Source organism: Rhipicephalus microplus, chromosome X (genome assembly GCF_043290135.1).
Source record: "Rhipicephalus microplus isolate Deutch F79 chromosome X, USDA_Rmic, whole genome shotgun sequence".
NCBI classification, from domain to species: domain Eukaryota; kingdom Metazoa; phylum Arthropoda; class Arachnida; order Ixodida; family Ixodidae; genus Rhipicephalus; species Rhipicephalus microplus.
The window spans coordinates 391,212,643-391,233,163 of NC_134710.1; the positions used below are offsets into that span (position 1 = coordinate 391,212,643).

At 40.0% G+C, this 20,521-nt stretch overlaps 1 protein-coding gene across 5 annotated transcripts in view; it reads left to right on the forward strand.

Moving 5' to 3' along the window:
- LOC119161011 (solute carrier family 53 member 1) overlaps positions 1 to 18,364 on the forward strand; it is a 264,235-nt gene extending 245,871 nt beyond the window's left edge. For all 5 annotated transcript variants that reach the window (XM_037413324.2, XM_037413322.2, XM_037413323.2 and 2 more), the window contains one exon: positions 13,808 to 18,364. In XM_037413324.2, the coding sequence (XP_037269221.2) occupies positions 13,808 to 13,929 (122 nt within the window). In that variant the 3' untranslated portion in view covers positions 13,930 to 18,364. The remainder of the gene's footprint in view (positions 1 to 13,807) is intronic.
- Positions 18,365 to 20,521: the final 2,157 nt, after the last annotated feature.

The window sequence follows — 20,521 nt, forward strand, 5'->3', positions numbered from 1 at the left end:
AGTCTCAAAGTAGTAAACCGCAGGCGGGACCTCCTATGTTGATACAAAGAAAGAGCTAAAGTATGAATAACAAAAGAGCAAGTCAAGAACATTTCGATTTTTTGTTTTTACAAAGAAGGCAAGATATAGAATATTAACAAAATGCAGCAGTTATACATTTAATAGACACTTTTTTCAATTTTGTCTTAAAATTATGTGCATTAAGTCTTTCATATCCTGTGATACAGAATTCCATAATGAAATTGATAAAAAAACAATGCTCATTTTTTCATAATTAGTGCGAACTTTAGGTAATAATAGGCTATTGGCGACTACGAATCTAGTTTTATTGGAATTATTCAACAAGGCAGTAGAAAATATGTCGATTGGGTGGGGTGAAAAATTTTAAAAAACAAAACACACACTTTATAAAAGTACATTTGAGAAATGGGTAATAAGCCATGCCGGGGGGGGGGGGGGGTGACGGGCAAAAAATCGGATGTGATGGCGTCTCACGTGAAGCCAAAGTTATGAGTCGCATTGCTTGTTTTTGCAATACCTTTAACAGCCAAACATGCACGGAATATGAATTATCTCATGATGTAATGCAATAACTGAGATGACTGTGTATGAATGCATAATACAATGCCTTCAGAGTGTCGATGTTAATGCACAGTAGTGACTTGACCTGTGCCCTGATACTGTATGAAATCTTTTTACAAATACAATTGATTAGTTGCTGGAATTTCAGATGTGTGTCCATTATAACTCCTAAAAATGACATATGATTACTTAAAGGAATAACTACTGAGTTCACAAAAAGGTGAGGAATGAATGCTAGTTTTTGTTTGGTGAATGAAAAAGCATAAAACAGGTTCTGGAAGGAATAATCAATAATCTATTATAGTTACACCAGTCAACAAGAGAATTAAGGTCAGCTTGAAATCTGGACACGAGAGTCGCAAAATTCAAATGATGAGAAAAGAGAGTCGAGTCATCAGCATGAAGTAAACAAGAAGAATAATTAAGGCAACATGGTAAATCATTTATGAATATTAAAAATAATAATGAACCCAAAATTGAACTTTGCAAAACTTCTCTGGTAATTGTGTTTGGACTGGATGTAAAGTTTTCAACAGAGACCACCTGAAACCTATCAAGAAAAAAGTTCTGTAATAGCGTTAATGCCGGACCAGGTATGCCATAGTACTCAAGTTTACGAAAAAGGATGAAATGATTAATGCTATCAAATGCTTTAGTAAAGTCGACAAAGACAGATCCTGCGATGCTACCATTATCAATGAATGATCTTATTTTGTCAGTGAAACATCCAATTGCAGTATCAGTGGTAAGACCAGCCCTAAAAGCAAACTGACAAGGAGAAAGTATGTTGAATTTGCTTATATATTTATGTATTCTTATTTCAATTAGTTTTATCCAGGAAGGGAAGGGCAGATATGGGCGTGTAATTGAACATGCTAAGGGGATCACCTTTCTTATATACTGGAACTACCTCTGCAACATTTAATTTATCCGGGGAAACACCATTTTTGAAACAGCAGTTAAAAATGTGGCTTAATATAGGCGCAACAAGATATCTTACAAGTTTAATGTGCTTTGAGTGGATGTTGTCTAACTCTGCTCCGGTAGCTTTTTAATCCTGAAATAATTGAGCAAGTTTCGGATCGGAAACACAAGTAGGAAAAAGAACTGACGGCTGTGAGAGAACGGAGGTACATAGTCTGAGGAAGAGGCGATTGCAAGGCTAGTAGAAAAGTGTATATTAAAGGCGTTGGCTACGTAACTGGCTGCAGTGAAGGTGACGCTGTCGACACCAATAGAGGCCACTTTACTGCACGACTGGGTATAATTTAAAAATTTTTTAAAAGCTACCATTTTTTTTCTTGAATTATGTCCACGATTCTGTAGTTCCCGCTCATAGTTTAACCTTTCGTAAAAGTGTAGCCAATGTGCTGGAGTATGTTTTATAGTGTGATTTCAAGTGCAAATTAAAAGGCTGGGGTTTTGTAGTTTTATGTAAGTTCTATTTCTTGCACAGAGATCGTATCAGTGCATCGAATAACCAAGAGCACCGTGGGGCAAAGTAGCGTCTGTTAGATGATTGCAATGTGGTTGAACGCTCAACTGCTGAATAAACAGCGTCGTAGAACCTGGTCAAGGCTACTTCGGGATCATTCGCGGCATATACACTGGACCAATCTTCATCGGCAATGAGCATGCAGTACTTGTCCGAATCAAAGCGGTACTTTTGATGTATTACGTTGCTACGAGTGATGAACTGTTCAAAATATAGGAATACAGGAAAGTGATCGGTAATGTCGCTCTCAATGACACCAGCATGACTGACGTCATTAATGTTTGTGAGGATGTGATCGATTGATGACTGTGAGTCGTCATCAGAACAGCGTGTTGCTACAGATATTAGTGATTTAAACCCAAACTATAAGAACAAGTCATATACTCGAGGGTGACTGGTTAGAGGAATCTAGTGAATAAAATTTCATATCGCCCATAATTATTATTCTTGCGCTCAGCAGTGCGTTTATCAAGGAAGTGGTGAAGCGCATTACAAAAATCAGAGGGGTCACTGGAAGCGAATCGATAGGCAGTAGCAAGAATAGTTTTTCATTGATTCTGAAAAAGATCCGGCAGATCAATTTTTAGCCACAGAGATTCACATTTCACCACATTTAAATTTAAATCGTAGTGCCTTTATACAAAATGTTATTTGATATAAAAATAGCGGAGCCACTATGAGGGTCATCAGTTCAGTGAGAATATTCGCTTATATAACCAGCAAAGCCCCACAAGTCACAATGACCAAGTGATAGCCAAGTTTTGGAGCAACAGATAACCAAGAACTGATGATTAAGAGAAGCTAGTGGAGCGGTAATACTGTCATGATTCTTAGGAAGGCTGCGAGCATTGAAATGTATTGAAGAAAAACCCCACTTCTGCAAATAAATATTAAAGTCACCCGGAAATAAGCCATTACGTTTTTTGTTTTTTTCAAGCTTGACGTTATTTCACGCCTATGCGTTGAACACATGCAGATCAACATCACTGACAATTCTGTGCACCACACCATCAAGAGTTTGTCTCACACGATTGTCAGTCCATAGAAAAGCCCAGTTCAATTGTTTCTTGAGAGCAAGTGCTTTAGAAAACAGCCACTTATCAGATGTCAGGTGCTCATTAACGTGTATTGGCTTTTCCTGCACTCCCAAAAAACCGAGCAAAGCTGTTTTTAGGCGCGACTTGCGAGCCTTCTTCAGAAACTCGGTGCACTTGTTACGACGTTTTTGTTATGATGTTTTTGTTATTGGTGTCGCGGGTTGGTACTCTGTGTACAGTATCGATGTCCTCAGGTTTCATAGGGCAATCGACCTTTTCACCGAGAAGCTCGACAATGTTTCTGCAGTTTCGCCTCGCATTGTTGGAACGCCTTTTATTTCCAAATTATTGAGGCGGGAGTACTGTTCCAAATGTCCATTTTTTTGCAGCAGCAGCATCTGATTGTTTTCTTTCAGGGGCTTATTGTCAGATATAAGGCCGCCGTTTTCTGACTTCGCAGCTTCAAACTTGCTGCTCATGAAATCCATGGCTTTCTTGAAGTCATCGACCTCAAACTTCAGTTTGTTCACACATTTAGGATGGCACCCTGTCACTTCAGAGTTTACCAATTCCAACGTGTTATGAACGGCAGCTAACTTTTTTTCAGTTGACACCTTAAAGTCTTCAAACTCTTGGCAAAGCGATGGAACAGTAGAAACCATATCAAAACGAGCGATCAGAGCACCGCAGTTATAAGAATAAAGCACTTGAATCACCTGTGTAGGAAAGGCAGACGGACTAGAAGATCGAAATACAGCAGTCCGCAGGCTCTGATCGCTCGCTCAAATGATACTGCTGGATGGCCATGGGGCAGCTTAAGTATCCTGAATACAGGCACAGCAGCGACACTAGTGGCGGAGACAACAGATACCAGTAGTTGATAGGATCCAGTAGCTTGCAAAACATCTGATGAAGTTTACGGATGGCAGGTTCACCAGGGGGGCAATATGCAACCGACCCATAGATACAGCAGCGAGGCCTGTGTAGGAAAGGCAGACTGATTAGAAGCTTGAAATACAGCTGTCCGCAGGCTCTGATCACTCACTCAAATGATGCTGCTGGATGGCCACAGAGCAGCTTAAGTATCTTGAATACAGGCACCGCAGCGATACCAGTGGCGGAGACAGCAGATAGCAGTAGTTGATAGGATCCAGTAGCTTGCAAAACACATGTTGAAGTTTCCAGATTGCAGGTTCACTATGAGGGCAATATGCAACCGACCCGTAGATACAGCAGCGAGGCCTGTGTAGGAAAGGAAGACGGATTAGAAGCTCGAAATACAGCAGTCCGCAGGCTCTGGTCACGTGACCACACAATTTTTGTGAACTAAACACTTTACTAAAATCACTCTCGGACCATTACCTTCCATCTCATTTTTTTTTATGTCATGAATCATCGGTAGTAGAATTTCGGGCTTGGACATTTCACTTGGAATGAGTCCACTGCATTTCAAGGGACTGAGCACCCTTCCCATTGACTAAAGCGCCCTGTAGCGTCCACAGTGCTGAACGAAAATTCTGTGATGAAGTATAGATGCATAGAAAGACAGTACTTATGCACCTAGCCACCATTTTAGCTCACCCGGTCTCTACGAGTTGCCGGCAAGATGAAGAGCACCTATGCACTCAGCCCTTGCAATCATTGCCGCCTGAGCGCAGACTGCCAGACTGAGAAAGTACAGTAAAATGTCATTAATTTAAACTCAGTTATTTCGAAATCCGCACGTTACTTCCTTTTCAAACAAAAAACAATATTTTCAAGTATTCATTTTTCTCTCGCACGGTATTCGCGTGGAACGAGCTTGATAGTTCATGGGTTGACATGGACGACGTGGATAAGTTTCAGATGCTCATTGAAAATAGTTTGTGAAATATAATTTTTTTTTTCACCGTGGACTTTTTACTTAGTACTTCATAGTTATTTGTAATATCATTGTTGTTTTATAAATCATGTCTTTTTCAAAGTTTGTTTTTTTGTTTTCTGTTTTCTCATTGTTATTTTGATATGTACTTGTGTCAATCCACCCTGATATGGCCCCTACTTGGGGCTAGCAGTATTGTAAACAAAATAAATAAAAATAAATAAATTCGAAGTATTTCAGTGGTCCCGTATTCGCAGTCTAAGTTTGAGCAGATAATTTTAAGGGCCGGTCAGCACCATTTCGGTTAATATGAAAACTTTGGGTGCATTCGGTTAATATGAAAACTTTGGGTGCAGTGTACAGATTCCTGATTTCGCCGCGAAACTTAGGTAATGACTTCCCTTAAGAGCCACTAGGCATTGTACTGTAGCAATAGTACTGAGTGGCAGCTGAAGTACCCCACCCTCGATACTTCCAGCGCGAAAATTAAAATTGTAAAAAAAACTGTCTCGTGATCAACTAAAATGGACGCCTGCGGAAAACAAGCTGTATTTCACTGCAATACAGCGACAGCATGCGTGGGCAGCATGTCACATGCTTCTCGCAACATCAGCGCATCAAGATTTACCCTTTTTGGGGTGGAGGGAGGGGAATGTAAAGAAATAATAAAGGGGAGTTTGGCGGAATTTGCGATGTATGCGAACCTCCGAGTGCCGGTTGCTCCAGCAATTTGCGCACTTGCACTGCTGGCGGAATTCTTGCCTACCACGCCTACCTCAGAAACTCTGTTTCAAAGCTTCAATTATCACGTTTTCCAGCCAAAACATCGCGAACTTCATCACACTGTCTATTATTAAATTCTTTATTTAATTAGAAAGAATGGGCGAATAGTCTCATCCTGACGTGCTGATGCAGCGAGAAGCATGTGACACATGCCCACGTGTCAGTACTGCGTTGCAGTGAAGATTTCTTATTTTTCGCAGGTGTGCATTCTTGTTCATCACGGCAACATTTTTTTATTCTTTTCTTTCTTCGTGATTGCAGCAGCGAGGCAATCCCCCTTGTTTGTGCCAAAATTGTGACCTTGTATTGCCAGAAAACATCACCCTTGGAACCACAAAATAGTCAGCATAGCAAACGACCAGCAGTGATAATACTTTGAATAATTTCAAGTTCCTTGCATCCCATTTTCGTATGTTCTGTTAATTTGAAAACCAACTGAATTCGAATATTTCTCACGATCTCAGTGACTTCGATTGAACGAGGTTTTGTTGTAAACACTTTTATTAGTATAGCAGACGCAAAACCCGACTGCAAAATTGTGCATTGTGTACATGCACTGAATTTTGGACTTATTTAGCAATCGGGGTTAGCAGGGCAAACGTAGCAGTGTGGAGGCACTAAGATCACCTGCTTTTATCTGATTTTGGACTTCTGGCTTAGATTTCTTCACAGCAGCAAAGCGTGAATGATGCCATCAACTTTTGCTTAGTCCAGTGACTTGTCGAAGAACAAGTATGGGTGATGTTTTATCATCATAATTCGTGAGATCGGCCATTTTTTTGAGCTGCCAGGCCTGATAAAAGACAATTCCATTGCTGCTAGAGTAGCTTTGGCATACACCACATATACACCACATGGCAGCACCAACTGTAGTGCACTTAATGCTTCGCACCTACCGTCTTGTTTTGCTGCTGTGCGTGACTTGCGCATTCATCTACAATAGATGGCTCACCCAGTCTCCTTTGCACACATTGGGACATTTTGCTTACACAAACGATAATACACTATAAACGACAGTGCCTTACAAATGATAACACAGCATTATTTTCTATATCGATTGTCAGTTGGCACAATATAAAGCTTTGTGTTTTGCAGCGCATCCTTGTTTGCATAACTGTTTACACTATGTTAAAGTTAATTAGAATAGCATTAAAGTTAATTAGAATAGCATAGACACATTTTAATGCAAGCACATTACACTACAAAACGTCTAGTGGCTTAAAATTCTGAAGGATGTTTATTTCTGCAACCCACAAGGGAGTACAAAACAGTATCGTGGGGTGGGACAAGGAAAGTTAGCTAAAGATAGAAGATAATGATAAGCCACCTCTAGAAGTGAGTAATTTCACTACGAATCCCAAGGTTGCAGTATTTCTCTCTCCGTTAGTAAGTCTAGTGGGCACCTGATGGCACTGGGAATCATGCAATGAGTCTTTTTTGCTAATATGCCTCCAAATGCCCATAGAATAAAACTGGGTAAAGCCTACATCTGCACTCATTGGTGCATAGGTTATCAGGTGTTATATTCAGGTGGGCTTGCTTTACTTCGTACAACATTTTATTAAAATAAGTTTAGTACACCTGAAATTCCAATTTAATGCCTGTCTGATGCAGGTTTCTTGATGCACAATCTGCTAATATTTCTATTAACTTCTTTGTGAATGTGTTGGTTGTGTGACATTCTTGCATGAATGTAAATGTAGTGTTGCTTGGCATGACTTCCTCTTTTCTATTGATATGAAAGATGGCAAACAGGCGATATGAAAAACCAGTTTGAAGCAAGTATGTGAACGACTTTCACTACACATTATGTGCAAGTCTCTCGGGAATTATTTTAACATGTGCTGTTACGAATTGTTGGAGGATATAATCTAGGGATTTCACCTCACTTTAATGTTTCCAATTGATTTTACTTTTTTGTGTAATTCCATATTTTCGTATAACCTTCGGGTAGTACAGTAGACTCCTTTTGAAAGAAACCTGAAGGGACCAAGAAAATTTGTTTCTTTTAAGAGGAGTTTCGTTTACCAAGAGATAAACAGGGGTATAATATTCTAGTACAAAACCAAACATAATAGAGGCAGTTGTTTCATTTAAGCAACAATTTCGTTTAAGAGAGTTTCGTTTATTAGAAGTCTACTGTTAGTACTTCATTGCGCAGTATGTTGCATCTTCATGCACTGTGAATTCCTTTGGTTTCTTCATAGTTAAACATTTTTTTTTTCACTCGTGCATGGTTTATGTCACAGTTGTCTTTCTTGAGCTGGAGTGCTCTTGGAGGTGGACGTTATTTCTAACACCAAGCGTGTGTGGCTCACATTAGAGATGGAGTGAATGAAGCAGGCGTCACAAATGAATGTGCGCTTTTATTTCAGAGGACAAGCACTGATTGCGACAACATTGTATTTGACGACTAAGTGAAATAAGGTCAATGGTTTTTTTGCATATCAAATATTTAGTTAGTTTAATTGGCAATCCCCAACAGGGGTGTCTCATTCGCCCAGCCGGCCTCATTTAGGACATTACTAGGGGTGGGCAAACATTTGAAACTTTGAATATTTTTCTTATAGTGTTTGCTAATGATTCGTTTCATACTGGAATTTTACTTACTATTTGAAGCTATGCAAACTTCCAGAAAACATATACAGTCAATATCAGATTGATTGCAACACAGATTGTTGACAGGCGAATTGGTACACACTGAATGTGAATCTGTGCGCCATGACAGGACAAAAAATTTCAATATGTACACATACACAACACTAACAACTGAATTTATTGTCACGAGACCTGAAGAAAGAGAGAAAAGACGGAAATAAAAAAAATGCATGTGACATCACAGTACCAGCAAAGTGAAATGCTCCCACTATCAGGTTCTTCATGCCTACACCTGCAGTCGGCTCTCGAAGAAACAGATCTTTTTTTGCGAAAGGGCAATGAACGGAAAGCTGACACATTCTTGTTTTCTTTTGTGAACTTTGAAAGCTTCCTGAAGCTCTCGTCTCACTTTATGTACACACCGGCTTATCACATTGCACTCTTTGAAAGAAGGTCATCATGCGCAGTCAGGAACATACGCGGCCAAGGTGCTCCCGGTGAAATTTCTGACATCACACGCATGATGTCTGTAGAACACTTCGTTGTCACTTATCACAATTGTCTGTAGTGGTCTGCACTGGCTCTTTCTAGCTGGTTGTTTTTTTTCAGCGTTGCAGCCTGTCTGGACGTGCTTGCCAAGAGAACTCTGTAGAGCAGCTTAGGCTTTACCGCTGTGGTTTGTTTTGTGTGAGTAGGGTTTTAGGTGATAGCGGCCCTGCTGACGGACATTCTGGGGGGCAACATTGGCTTTGTCACAGCCGTCGGCCTCTGCCACAAAGAGACATTGTGTCGGCTGTGAACCGCAAATCAGGTGGCTGACATTGGCTGGGTCGTGGAAAAAATGGGACACGCAGGAGGATGCCAGAGCAGCATCCAAGGAGTCAACCGGGTTGACATGTTTCCTTGGTGTGCATTTCCCATGCATTTCTTGCAGTTGCGAGTCTGCTTCCTGAGCTTACATTTTTTATTTTCATTACCTTCATACCAAGAAGATGGTGGCGTGTCCTGGCAGTTTCAGTAAAGGTGCCGGTTAAAGGGAGATGCAAGTAAAAAAATAGTTTTTTTTTTTAACATTGCATTTTTTATTTTTATTTGCTTTCACAAGTTTAGTTTCTCTACTTTCACGACAAAAAAAACCTGAAGATTGTAAATAAATTCAAAGTAGGTTAAAATCGTTTTTAAAGAGCACGTAGTGGCTAGTAAAAACTAAAAAAAAAAGCTCATTGTCTAGAGTTTCTTGCGAATAGTCACCTGACTTCTTGCTTTTGCTTTTTGCGGGAGCAGTTTACTGAAGCCACATGCTCAAAATAATCATGATTGCCAAGTGATCATGATGAAAGCAATCATCTTAAAAAACATATCATTTCCGCATGGATGAGCTTTTTCTTATATCTTTGAATTGTGCTTTTCTCTAAATCTATGTTTGGGTAACTCGCCGCAGCAGCCTCATTTTTGCTGGAGGCAAAAATTCCGGAGACCCGTGGGCTTAGATTTAAGTGCACGTTAAAGAACCCGAGGTGGTTGAAATTTCCGGAACCCTCCACTATGGTGTCTCTCATAATCATGGTGGTTTTGACACGTTAAACCCCAATAATATTTATTATTATTTTGGGGCAACTTTGCAAGTTTGAACATTATATTTTTGGTACTTACAATAGCCCAATCGGATGAAATTTTGTCGACACATTCCTTAGAATGTCAAGGGTGTAACTATCTCCTTTCAAACTTGATATTGCCTGTGTAAATATTATAACGTAATATAAGCAATTAGTATGGGCTGAGGATTCTAAAAACTTTATTACAATTTTTTTCTTCAATAAAATGTTTCATACACACTTTTTTATAGTTATTTACATTCTACAGTTAATGTAAACAATAAGAGCCATTAATGGCTCAGAATCATGAAAGTTTAGCGGCATAAAATGTTTGTCCAAAAAAACTATACTTTACACATTGTCATCGCATGAAACGAAAACTATGCAACTCAATATAAAGCTACATACATATTTGACACCAGGATAAAAGCCTACATATACAGCAAAAATTTCATTGCCCTAGGCTACAGATTAACACAACTATTTTTTCGAATCTCATCTCCCCTTTAACATGTTCTCTCCTTTCTTTTGTATCCTGTACCGCAAGAAATAGAGGGAACATTGGGTAGGTGACTTCTCTAGAAGCTGAGAATGCGACTCCTGTGGGTCGGCGAGCACCATAATGAAAGCGAGGGGTTTTTCCGGTTCTTGTACAGGAGGCATGCCAAGTACAACAAGGCCCAGCATCTGCACGTGGTCTCGGCCTTCCTTAGCAACATTATGATGTAAAATACAGGAGCAGAGACAAAGACAAGCAGCGAGTGCAACTCATGCTTTCAGCATCTTCTGTAGAGCAGCCATAGAAGCTATCCTTTGTGGTGCCAACAGGCAATCAAGGGGGTGACATGAGAGCTCGATTTCCAATGGAAGGCAAATTCGTGGACACTTGAGCTGCATCATTGAAGTTGTGTGCCTCACAGCTCTCATGAGTATTAGTTTTTGGTCAGCGGGAAACGGGTCGCAAGCATTGAAAAGTGGACAAAAAACACATATCTCGGTCCATGATCGTTGCTTGATTCCTTCATAGGCATACCACGCCTTAGCAGCATCTCAAGGGTGTTCGATGGCCACGAGCCATTTGTGATTTTCCAGCCAAGCATGAAGGGTGGCGAGTGAGTTGATGGTCTCAATCCACCCGAAAACATCTTCCTGAAAGCCTCGGAATGCCGGCGCTGCTCTAACACTCGACAGTAGTGAAGTGGCAGACGAGAGCTCGGAGTTGCTTGTCAACAGGTGGTCAAGATGACAAGGTAGTGTCATTATGACACGTAACATTTCTGCGCAGTTGTCAAATGGGGCACCCGGTGAGCTATGGGTGCAGTTCGCAGAGTATGTGGTAGTTTCGGTGATTATAGAGGCGAGATTCATTGCCAAAGACGCATATATGGCATCCCTTGTCATAAGAAGGCACTGGTGTAGTGATGTGAAGCCGCCAAAGAGGCCTAGGCGCCTCCTCGGTGGCTCCACACCACTACACCTGTGTATCTGCTCACACTCCGCGGTGGTGGCAGTGGCGGCAGGTGAGCAGGTGTTGAGGAGGCCTGGACACTGTCCTCGAGCTGCGCTTACTACTGCTACACGTTGGCGGGTGCCATGGACGAGGAAGCCAGGATGTAAGACTTCGCCATCGACTGCGTCATTGTGAGAAATAAGAGACGAGATGATGCTGGGCCGCCTGCTCTTTATTCCGCCTCATTCTCCTTTTCATTGCACTAGCCGAACTCGTGCCAGTGCCTTAGCGTGCTTTTGCGTCCTTACAATATACATAAATGAGGACCTTTTTCGAGATGGGCTAAAAGCAAAACTAAAACTAGCTCAAATGAGGTTCTTTTGGCTATACCTACATCAACTTTTTCCAAAACAGTAATAATAAATAATAATATTTAGTAATTTATTATTGTTTTTGAGAAAAGTTGAGATATGTATAGGCAGAAAAACTTCATTTGAGCCAGTTTTAGTTTAGTCCATTTCGAAAAAAAGCTCCGCATGATTATATATGTATATACAGATGAAGAAGATAGACGATCTCGAGATCGGTTCCCTATCGAAACGCCAACAAGAAGCGTACACCTTTCTTCTATTTGTAGTACGGCAATCGAAGACAATTTTCTTAATCTACATTTATATAACTATATATATTATGCTACTTATTTTGCATTGAGCGCAGACAGACTATCTCTTACTAGCGTTGTATAGACGAGAGCACGCCCATCTCCCACCCAGGCGTCTTCGGAGGTATACTCTCGCTCCCAGAGACGCCATAATTTGTTTTGAACTTCCAAGGCGCACCTCGCTAGCATGGCAAGCAGTGGCTCTTGGACTTCAAAATGTCAAAAAAAGTGACGCTGCGCCAGCTTATAAGAAGTCTTCTGGGTAACACCGCACCGGCAATCGATGAATCAAACAGAAACGAACAAGCAGCATTTTATTAAGTTTCTTGATGCACTGAAGTCTCTTTACTCAATGCAGTTGGTTTGATTACTTGTGATTAATTGTAGGGGGTCCGTCTAATGTCATCGGGATCACTTTGAAAATGTCCTACTGCAGCGCTTATGTTCTTATGCATTTATCTTAATTTCTCGGTAAGTAGGGCACTGTTGTTGATAATATTGTCGTTTTAAATGTTGTCATACATTGAGCTTTCACTGTGAGGTAAATTGCTATTTGACCTTAGTGTCCCTTTAAAGCAGGAACTAATTCGTCGCAAAATAAACTCACGGTTTCAAAGACGGCATCAGTGCAATTGTAGCACTGCCGCCTTACTCGCACGTAGTTGCCCAAAATGGATGCAGATAATCACGATAAAATGTGGCAAGGAATCTACATGCCTTCATATTTATGAATTTAGGTGCGTAGTATGCTACAGGCCCCTATCCGTTTGGCGCTCGTTGCCATAAAGCTGAAAAGCACCCAACGCTTCTCCCTTGGAGCAAAACAATGCTAATCTAGACGCGCTGTGAAGATACCAGGTAGACCACGCATGCACAAACCTTGCCTGTATTTATCTACCGTTGCACTCTACCAGCAAGCAAGCGGCTGTGTGTTTGGCACTCTGAATTATTCTGGGAGGGCCTGTCCATGTAGCTTGAGATTTCCACGCACCCCAACAAGTTTGTTCATTTTTGAAAGCATATCCACATTTATCTACTTTTTCCTTGTGTGTTGACCTCACCCATGGTATTTCGTTCCGGATTATTTTTTAATATGCACCCTTACAAGTGAGGTGATGAAATTAAGTAGTCCAACAAGAGCACCACAGACATAGGAAGGAAGACTAAGTATTCAGTGCGTTTTTATTGTGCTAATTTACCTTGATAGTAATACAAAACCAACTAGCTTCATCTTGCAAAGAAATCTTTGCTCTCTGATGCTTCAGGTAGTGTTACACGCACAGCAAATGTGTACAGTTGTAAATCTTCTGTATGCGAATTTGAACCGAATTAACAAACCACTATACCAGGCCGATTTTTTTTTTCAAAAAAAGACAAAAAATGTGATGCTATGTCTGGCTTTGGTTGTAGAACCTGACACATTATTGCACCACTGTAAAGATGTGAGGTAGAGATACAATTTAACAGCATTTTCAGAGTCTCATTATAGCCAAGTGATACTTATAGCATGTGTACTAGGCCATGCAAAGTTTGAAATCGAAATAAATGGAGAAATTGAAATTTTTAACAAATGGAAAGTTGCTAAATATTGAAGGTTGCTAAAATTTGTAAATCGAACTTTTGAGGTTACTTTTACCATTTTTAACAAGAAATTTTAAAAAGTTCAAAAAGCACACGTTTTTCTATTTATTTGTGTGAGCACTTTATTGATCGATGGTTGCGCACGCGCCATATGGTTATTGCAGGCATAAGAAGTCATCGCCGGAGACAAAAATACTCCTCGAAAGTGCTGAAGGCGATGACACTGCAGACGTCTAGTCGGCCTCATCTGCTCTCTGCTTCACCTTGCTCTGGACATCATTGCTAGGAGAAAGGCAACAGGCCAGTCTTGGGAGAGCCCCTTACACCTTAAGTGCACCACCATTTTGTTCCATCACTGTTGTCTTTGGCTGACACACATCCTTGCTTTGCACTCTGTCTTGCATTGCTTGCAGCATAGGTAATCACTCTATCTATGCTAACATGTCTGGGTTTTCCACTTGTACCTGAAATATAGGTACACTAGTGTTGCTTTTGAAATGGCACTCCAGAGGAAACTTCTAGAAGACTATTTTAATAGTTCTCCAAGCAGAGAGTCGACATAGGTTTTCTTATTCAATTGAGCATGAAGCAAAAAACCCTTTCCTCTTTTTACTGTATTTTGTGATTTTCACTGTGTATCTGCACCATTCAGCTACTTGGAATATCTTGTATGTATAAGACTGTGCTGTGCTTACGATGCTTACAATGGGTGGCATCAGGAAGTGTTTGAGCTTGAATGAAGTAAGCAAGTTTGAGCAAGCATAAAGGGTGGTCTGCTTCTGACAATTTCAAGTTGGCTTTCCAGCAGAGTTGCATTTTCAAAAGCATTTTCACTACACTCATCAAGTGTAAGCGAGTGGTAAGGTAATAAGAGCTTGTACTTGTGAAAGGGGCGGTTTCAAACACCAGGCCCGCACCATCATTTGCAGAAAAAAATTCGGCTTGCACATTTTATGACACCAATATATCGGTGGGCATGCCTGAAGCAATAAAGCTTTAAAATGCAGAAAAGGCAAGCGCACCATTTTTTATACGAGCTTCAGTATAAATGCTGCTAATGATTAGCTCTTGCAGCCATTATTTCTGCCCTTGCAGTTTCTAGCCAGATTATGTCTAATGCGACATCAACTGATTAGAGCATGAAATAGTGCAATCATGCCCAGGTTCATTGTAATGTACACATGTGAAGTGCCATTGTGATAAAAAGAAAGCTTGCATAAGTTGAGTTATGAGTGATATAGCAGCCAGTGTAAAGGGATGACCAACGTGACATTTTTTTACACTCTATTTTTGTGTATTGTGAAGGTCTGTGACCCATAAAACTAGAAGAAATGCCTACCAGCATTAAAACAGCTTGAATCATTATAGCTTTTCTGCACCCATTTTCGGTTACACATGCCGGTGTCATAGTGAAGGACGCTTTCTTTGTCACGAAAAGACTCCACTCAGGCCCTGTGTAGCAGCATAAGCAGACAACCAAGTAAGTGTCAAAATGTTGCACTATTTGCATCACCAGACAGCCACTTTCTAGAAAACACTACAGGAACCAGTTATAGCAAAGCTATTATAATAAATTGCTTAGGGTGCTCTCAGGCTTCCAATGTTCCTTCTGTGGTTCATATATCTAGGACCTAAGTTTATTGTCTCTAATACTTTAAAACTTGAGCGTGGTTGATATTGAATTTGGCTTGTGGTGTGTATTATCGGCAGGAGTTTCGCGAGACAGATAAGCAGCATTGCTCTGCTGCTTATATGCAGTTCGCAGGTTAGTGCACCCCAAATGCATTTTCTCATCCCATAGGAGCCCCTTTAAGTGACATTTCACGACAAGCGCACTCTTAATCGTGCTTTATGTAGTGATGCTGACAAGATGAATGTGAGGTTAGGAACCATCCTGTGCCTTGTGTGCTAGGAACATACTTGGAAACTATTTTTGCTTCCATTTTTCTTTATATATGTGCTTGAATTACCGTACTTTCTCAAGAAAAGGGCTCCTCATAGTTGCGCAGATAGCTAGCTATAGCTAAGTGCCATACTGTGAAGCACTTTTGGAATGTAACCCACATTGAGAACTTGTAATAGCGGCAATGTGGGCTTCATATTTTGCTTTAATTTATCGGTGAACATTTTCTAGCTCAGCCACAAAGTATCTGTGTGTTAAACATTTCAAGTGTCTTTCCACTGTGCCTTCGAAGTGCCGTCATCAGCACATGCATATGCATGCATGTTATTTTGTTCTTTATGTTTGTGAAGCAGTGTGAAGCAAAGAACAAAGCAAGGATGGTTCAGCTTGTATGTGTGTTTGGTGGAAATTGCTGGCAGATGTCAGAGTGACTTCCATGGCATGTCAATCGAGCAAGTTCAGTTGCCTTCTGCTCCAGGGGGTGGCTGGTGACATTTCGTGACAGAGGAATTCAGTGAATGTCTACCAAGGCATTTTTTCTGGGGAAGGCTTCTAGATTTCTACTGTTGAGACATGAGGTGGTATAGAAGGAAGTAATGAAAGACTACTGCTTGAATGAATTATCTTGTGTAATTAAGTGCGTGTTGGCAAAGGCCATCAAAATTTTTTAGGTGGCTTTAAGACCCAATTTTTTGTCAACATATTTATTCCGATTCCCAAACATTGGAAGTTGCCTGATATTAGTAGCAACATTGTCATTTTTATTGAGCAACTTCTTATATATTCATTTTAGCTCTGATATTGATTTCAAAGATGGGTCGTAACCCGAAGTGTGTTTGTAACTAGAAACCCCACAGCAGGCACTATGTAGTTCCTGGATATCTCGTCTCCTAAACGGCTTAACATTGCCTTTAAGAGTAACATGCTGCTGAAGATGCAGAAATCTGAACGTGTAATTCACGTATAATGTTTTGTTGGTCTTTGTGGAAGTAATCTGTGTACGAGATTGGTGCCAAGGCTGGATTCAAGTCATTATACACACGTATTATCGGTGTTTTCAGAATTTTACCTTGGCATTCAGGTCAGTGCTACAGTAGTGCCACAAATTATGAGCACCAGTATAGAATGTTGAAGCAGCAAGCTAAGATAATGTATTACCAGCCTGGTGATGCTCAGGAAGGTGAAAGTAAAATTAATTCTTCCCAAAGACTGAGCAGCTTGTAGCAGAAAGGGAAAGCAATGTGTTTTCTTCTGGTTACTACTTGATGTTTCCTCAGTCACCTTATCTAACTGCTAGTCATAGGTTGAACACAATTGGAATGTTTGGTTACTACCAGGGTAACATCACTGGTCAGACGTGAGGAGGCCATTGCACTTCTATAATGGTTATATAGATACATATTGCAGACAGGGTGTAGGACAGCTATGCTAATCTAGACATGGGTCATACTGAACAATTCTGAGCTAACTTTGTTTACCACATTAGCAGCGCAGCGTCACTAATATTTTTAACCTAGGAGATAAGACTGAAACAACATTGATGTATTCCCCTTTTTCGTCCTGCTGTACACCATTTTTTGTGTGGTTTGGCCGAAGCCATAAAACAGAACTCAAACTTAGGGGCATTGTGTTATCAGCATTAAGAGAATGCAGATGCCAGTTTTTCACAAGGCCTTGCAACAGCAAGAACGATTTCCAACCTTGTCATCTCAATGTAATTTGTCACGGTCGAGCATGAGCATGACACAATGAATTTGGTCACCAATCTTTGTAATTGTCACTTTTTGCAATTGCCATGAGTGTGTGCAGTTTTCAGCATCCAAATTGGTGTCCACTGTACACACAAAATGCAGGTCGGCTGTGACACTTTTTTTTTTCAAGGAACTAGTTACTCACGCACTAGTTCACTTCAGTCGTACTAGCAAGTCTGTTGCGATAACATTTCTGGTATAGTCTGTGTCGGATGCATACACACATTTTAGATGTGTACTTTTGCTCATTTCAAGGGATAACCCTTCTTTGTGCTCCTATGTTTCTCATTCGAGGTTCACAAACGAGTAGGACTCGTTACGTTGTCATTCCACAATCATTGAGCTCTTATTAGAGTCGGCAATTATTTTCCATGCATTTCGACGGTATCTGCTAAAAGTGCATTTTACGTAGCATTTCTTACTTTTGTCTGTTCCATGTATGCCTTTAGTCATGTATGATATAATTCAACAACTGTGTTTCCAATGGTAAACTGTGACTTTTTAATATTCATTTTGTGCATGGTGTACTCAATTAACAGCTTCTGTCCTGTGCACTTGACTTGTTGCAACTGTGAGACTTTATAACTTGTGCTTGTTAGCTTTTGTTTGTATCCTTTGCCATACATATTTATGTAGCACTATTATTTAAAGTGGGTTTTATATGCTTGCAACGAAATTTCAGTCAGTATTCTATTAGAAGTGCACAGGCCTGAAACTTTTTTTCTAACAACATTTTCATTTGTCACACCGGTGTGCTCGTATATCATTTACAAACTGCAATATTTTTAAATCGAACTTTTTTAAAATAATTTTGCTATGCTTTCTTTCGAAGGCTCCCGAGTTCACATAGATTTAGTACTTACATTGATCTCTCCAATCGCAAATGTTTTAGCGGAGGAAGAGTGTTGGTTGATATGTGAAATACCATTGGATTTATGTTTGAATTATACCGGTGAGATGTGAGATGACACCTTTTGGTGCCCTTTTTTTTGCCTTTTTTTAGTGCACTCTAGTTTTTATGAGAAAGTACTAATAGTGTTAGAAATAAATATTTTTTTTAAAACTGCCTTATCTGTTTGTACATTGGCTCCTTCTACCTCTGTTTCAACAATTTCTCCAGCTTTCACCATGAACAAATCACACTTTGAGTCTCTAAGCTAACTTCTTCAGACTGTGTTTGGAACCTTGAGTCAATCTACAATAAAATAGTTTATGCTCACAATCTATATTTGCTTAATAGCAATTAATGTGTTCTTACAGGATGTTTCAAAAAATGTGTTCACTGCTAACGAAAAATTACAGAAAAGTGGTATCTGCGGGTTGCCCGTGGCATTCCCTTTACAGTGGCAAAAGACATCCTCAGATGCGTACTATCACCTCAGTAATTATAGAAATTAACACTATTAACTTTTTAACCAGTGGAAATAGCGGTCGCGTCATACGGACAAATTCAAGTCCTTGCTGTGAATAGTTCATAGCCACTTTGAAATTTCTGAAAGATGGCCACTGATAATCACCGCAGGGTGATGAAATCTGGTTAATGTACCAGACAAAACCAAAACCAATGCACCAAACAGTGCATCTACCATTCGCTTTGAAAGCTTTTTAAAACTTTATATAAATTCTTTAGGCATGGTTGTCAGAGGTGGCAGTGCAATCGCAGTCATGCTGGTGACTTCTGTACCACAATGTCGCACAAGGTGGGCAGCACTGCAGAACTTCTCTGACAGTCCAAAAATATGTAGGCATACAGCAAATTTTGTGGACAACATGGGCTAAGCTGAGCTTCAGAAACAGTATATCACTGTCTAGCATCAAGCTAATGCGATTCACATATTATAAATAAAATGATGTAAATGGTAAAGGGATCGACAACTGGCCAGAACATGTGGTTAGATCGAAACATAAATGAAAAAAAAAGTAAATTATAGCAACAGATTCAAGCATGTTTTTTGCTGAGTATGACATACTGTTAAATTGTGTTTAAAAGTTGCAAACTACTGTTGTGTTGCGTGGCCTAGCAGGAAAACCTTGAAGCTGGATTATGGAGTCATTCACTTTGCTGTACTTGGCCTGATGCTTTCATGCATGTCATAATTTGTGCTCAAAATTAGAGTATGTATATTATAATTATCCACCCCCACTCATTTTGTGCTGCTTACGAAGTACTAAATGTATGCTGAGAAGTAGCGCTGCCTTCGTGGCAACTAGTCGAGCCGCGGTGCTGAGTACATGCACGAGTATGCGCAGCAAACCTTGGTTCACAAACAGCTCTCGCTCTTATTTCTCACAGTTTGCAGCACGTGTTGTGCGTATACAACTTCATGATTACTGCAGATCAAACATTTTAATCATAAATATTTCACAGCCCCTTCAGCGTTACTATTAATGATGAGACACTCTGCCCGGTACGCTTTTGAGTGCGTTTAAGAAAATGGGTACCATCAGCATTGGTTGTCAGTCCTTTTAACGAAACCTGTTCAGCGTAAAAAATGTTGGACTGCTCTCCTTGCTAAGTTGCTACAGCCCTCTGCTATTAATTCCACAAACCAAGCATTGTGCCTCACAGACTGGAACAAAAGAACTTGAACTTGCAGACTTTTTTTTTTGTCATCTATAATAATAACTTGGTGTGTTATACATTGTAATACATGAAAAATCTTTATGTATTACAATGCACGGAAATCACAATACATGCAGGTATGCATTTACACGTGTTTCATGCAGTGGTTTCATAGCTTTTGCACCATATTACCAGCTGAGTGAAAGAGTGCAAAATTATTAGGCTTTTTTCTGCCCCTATGAGTAGTACTTATTGAAGAGGTACCAGTGAGAACACAGTTTAGGTTTGTATTACTTTTTCTTGAAAAAATTGTATTGTTTTTGCCTTGAGTAATTGATTATTTGAAGACAAAATTAAGGTCAAAGTTTCTGTTTAATTCGTTTCCTGCCATAATCCAAAAACCAGTTTGCCAAGTTGTGGATTTTAATGTGTTTCTTCATGTTTTGGCCATGTCTTCTCTGTAAGTGTTCCCCAAATTATACATTCAGGCTTTGGCTTTATTAGAACCTGTTCAGTCCTGCTTTGAATGTGGCCAATCAAAACTGATCAGAGGGTCCTGCAACACTTTTTTTTAACCTTGTCATAAGATGCTGCCTATCAGTAATCAAAGATCTTGTAATAATTTGAACCAAATCTAGTTGCACTGCGTACATTAGAATTA